Raw genomic sequence first — 3771 nt, forward strand, 5'->3', positions numbered from 1 at the left:
ATATATATATATATATATATACATATATATATTTAAGTACAAGTGAGGATACATAAACCTCAGAGGGATAGAAATATCCAAGATTAGACTGGTTGAATACCTTATAATATAGGGATACACATATATATTACTATCATAAAAACCAAGAGAGGAGATGGAGATAAGATTAATAAGAATTTATTAATACATTGACAAGACTTACAGTTGTTTCAGTTCATTGCTTATAGTATAAAATCAATCAAATTTAATTTAACTAAATCAATTTGGTTAATTATTATAAGCCAGAGTATCATCAAGGAAGAAGGTACATATCATATTGAAAATATAATGAAAACATTAAATAATCAAACAGGAAAAATACAGTGTACCATTAAAATTAATACATAATATGAAAATATATACAGTTATAAAAGTAACTATTGTCATAAATTAATATAAATAACAATAATGTTAATGCAGACATACCCATGCAAAAATATGATAAATGGTGATATATGAAAAAAAACAATAGACAGCTTATTGAATTACGGGAATAGAGAAGTGAAATCATTTGGTATTTCATATATATTAGGTTGACAACTAAGTTCCCGCCGTTTTTTTTAATTAAAATTTTTTAAAAGGTTTAATAAAAAATAACAACTAATTAATCAATAATGTATTCACCCTTGTTGTTTACAACTTCTTCCCATTGTTCAACAAGATTTTCAATACCTCGTTGGTAGAAATCACCCGATTTCCACTTGAAAGATTGATCCAACCAAGCTCTCAATTCTGCATCAGTATTGAATGAAACTCCGCGCATAGCATTTGAAAGAGATCAAAAGAGGTAGAAATCCGTTGGTGCTAAATCAGGATAGTACGGCGGGTGTGGTAGCACTTCTCAGCCATGCGTTTGAATGGCTTCCTTGGTCATATTGGCAATATGAGGGTGGGCGTTGTCGTGCAGCAGAAGAACTCCATGCTGACGATTAGGTCTTTTCTCTTGAATAACCATGTTGAGTCGTTTCATCTGTTGAATATAGAGTTCCGTGTTGACCGTTTGCTTCCGTTCAAGCAATTCGTAATGGATAATCCCTTCCTAGTCCCACCATATGCACAACATCGTTTTATGTGGATGAAGATCTTGTTTCATGCATGGTGTCGCTTGTTTACCGGGGCTAAGCCATTCCTTACACTGCTTCATATTGATGTAAAGGCACCATTTTTTGTCGCCAGTTTGCCAATGTTCTACAGTATAAGGATCAGCAGCATGAAATGTTTTGGGTTGCAAGATAGTTTATCAGAGAGAATCAAGATGTTGTAGGTGTATGGATGAATGGATGGAGAAGGATACACTTGCACTTAGTGTTTCTGAAAAGAAAAAGGGATGGAAGTGCTACAGTTAAAGGCTTATAAATGTGGAGAATGCATGGGAGAAAGTTTTCTCGATGTGACCCAACAGAAGAACCAACCATTCTAGTTAATAGCAGTATGGTAGATAAAGTAATTAAGAATATGAAGAATGAGAAAGCCTCTGATCCATCAGGAGTCACTTGATGAGATGCTTGAAATATAATAAAGCTGTAAATAAAGTCTATTATCAATGAATAAGTCTTCCTAGAGCATCATGGAAAAATGAACATAAAATGAATGAACACACACACACACATTCTAGTCAAAGTGAGTACTACTTTATTGTTGGTCAATGTAATAGATATAGCAACTAAATCTCCTTCAAATCCTTCCATAACTACTGGCTCTAGTGGTAGATGGTCACTTTTGTTTAACCTCAACTCAACTTTGACCAAGGAGACCTATTATCAAATGCATTCTAGCCACAACCATCACCATTTTTCTGGTTTTCAAGCTATGGCTGGTCATTACTCCCAGAATACAATAAACTTTGGGCAGAACATCATGCTTTGCTCTCTGTGAGTTACTCTGTATAATTAAAAACACAACATCACCTGATAAGATTTAATTTTTCCAAGGAGACCCAACATTTCTGAAATATCTTTAGGTATTTCTCATCAACTTTCCAACCTGTCAATAATTAATTAAATTAAAGGGAGTCAGAGAAAATATGGTTTCATATAATGGTCAAAACAATATACAGTAAAAATATAAGCAAAAATAATTCAACTTTTTACATCAAACAATGAAGACTAAAATAACACCTTACAAAAATTGTGTTTATTGCTATCTGTGTATCAGATTAAATGTATATACACTGCTAAAAGGCATAATGTAGTGGAATTATCAGAGATAAAAATCTTTTCATAGACTTAATGTATTAAAAGCACACTAGACATCAGAGTGAGATGAACACTATCAATGCAAGACTCACAGGAACAACAGTGGCATTTCACCTTTGTTGAGGATCGTCAATGTTATGCACCTAATAATCACTAGCTTAAATGAAATTCATGCTTTGAATATATTGGAAACTGTGATTAAACATTCACTGGTATTGTAGAAATTTGCCAGGATATAGGAAATACTTGGTGTAAGTAAATGAAACAGATGGCAATTTTAATTTAATGCAAACATTAAACTAAAATTGTCACCTGTGTATCGTACTAAATGTATGTGTACAATTAGAAGCTATAAAGCTGTGAAATTGTCTGAGATAGAATCATCTCTTCCTAGACTTGTGTTAAAAACACAATATATATATGTGGTCACCTTACTGGCACTTGTGCCGGTGGCATGTGAAAAAACATTCGAGCGAGATCATTGCCAGTGCCGCTGGACTAGCTCCTGTGCAGGTGGCACGTAAAAGCACCCACTACACTCTCGGAGTGGTTGGCATTAGGAAGGGCATCCAGCTGTAGAAACTCTGCCAAATCAGATTGGAGCCTGGTGTAGCCATCTGGGTCGCCAGTCCTCAGTGAAATTGTCCAACCCATGCTAGCATGGAAAGCAGATGTTAAACGATGATGATGATGATTATATATATACATATATATACTGGAGCTAGATGAACATTGTTGCTGCAGTCATTCATGAGAATGAGAGACATGTTTCACTTTTCTTGAAGACTGTCAGTAATGTGCATCTGACATTTCCCTGCTTAAATGAAATTCATACCTTGATATATAGGAAACAAAGCTTATCTTTTATTAAATGTCTTGAGATAATCCAAGGTCTCTAGTGACCAGAGCTGATCACGTGTCTGCATCTGAAATTTTACTCTCCAAGATGTGGGCTTGGGCAAGGTTTTTCATAGAAGGCCACACATGTCTCTACTCGCTAAGAAATTATTTTATTTTTCGGGTTTCATCTATTGTGTAGAGAATGTGTAATGTCTGATATTTTGTTGGGTGTTGTTTCTTTTTTTGTATGAGCTGTCAAGAAGTTATGATGATGGAAGCAGTGGATGTTATGATTGTGCTGATGGTGGTATTGGCTGTGGTGCTGATGATGTTGACAATAATGTTAATGATAATGGTGTTTGTGATGTTGATGTCCATGATGGCGATGGTGAAGCTGATGGCTACTGTAATAATAATAATAATAATAATAATAATAATAATAATAATAATAAGACAAGAGTATCAAACCTACAAAGACCCATAAACTAAAGAAAAAATATAATATGAAAACCATAGTTGACATTGATGCCACCATAGAAACCATCAAGCAAAAGGTATGTGCTAAAGCTGCCCGCATAGCAAGGTATGAAAAGCGTGTTAGATTCTTCCGAGATAATAACATGTTCAAAAATAACCCCAAAAATTTCTACAGGAAGATAGGGAAAACACCAGTAACAATAAAGTCTGTCCCATCAAA

At 34.4% G+C, this 3771-nt stretch overlaps 1 protein-coding gene across 4 annotated transcripts in view; it reads right to left on the reverse strand.

Annotated features, from left to right (window-relative positions):
• LOC106875168 (leucine-rich repeat-containing protein 71) overlaps nucleotides 1–3771 on the reverse strand; it is a 53274-nt gene that overhangs the window by 36429 nt on the left and 13074 nt on the right. For all 4 annotated transcript variants that reach the window (XR_008266759.1, XM_052976694.1, XM_052976693.1 and 1 more), the window contains exon 5: nucleotides 1947–2022. Coding sequence is in view for 3 of the 4 variants with exons in the window: in XM_052976694.1 (XP_052832654.1) it covers nucleotides 1947–2022 (76 nt within the window). In the remaining variant the exon portion in view is untranslated. The remainder of the gene's footprint in view (nucleotides 1–1946; nucleotides 2023–3771) is intronic.

The sequence above is a fragment of the Octopus bimaculoides genome, chromosome 25 (genome assembly GCF_001194135.2).
Source record: "Octopus bimaculoides isolate UCB-OBI-ISO-001 chromosome 25, ASM119413v2, whole genome shotgun sequence".
NCBI lineage: Eukaryota > Metazoa > Mollusca > Cephalopoda > Octopoda > Octopodidae > Octopus > Octopus bimaculoides.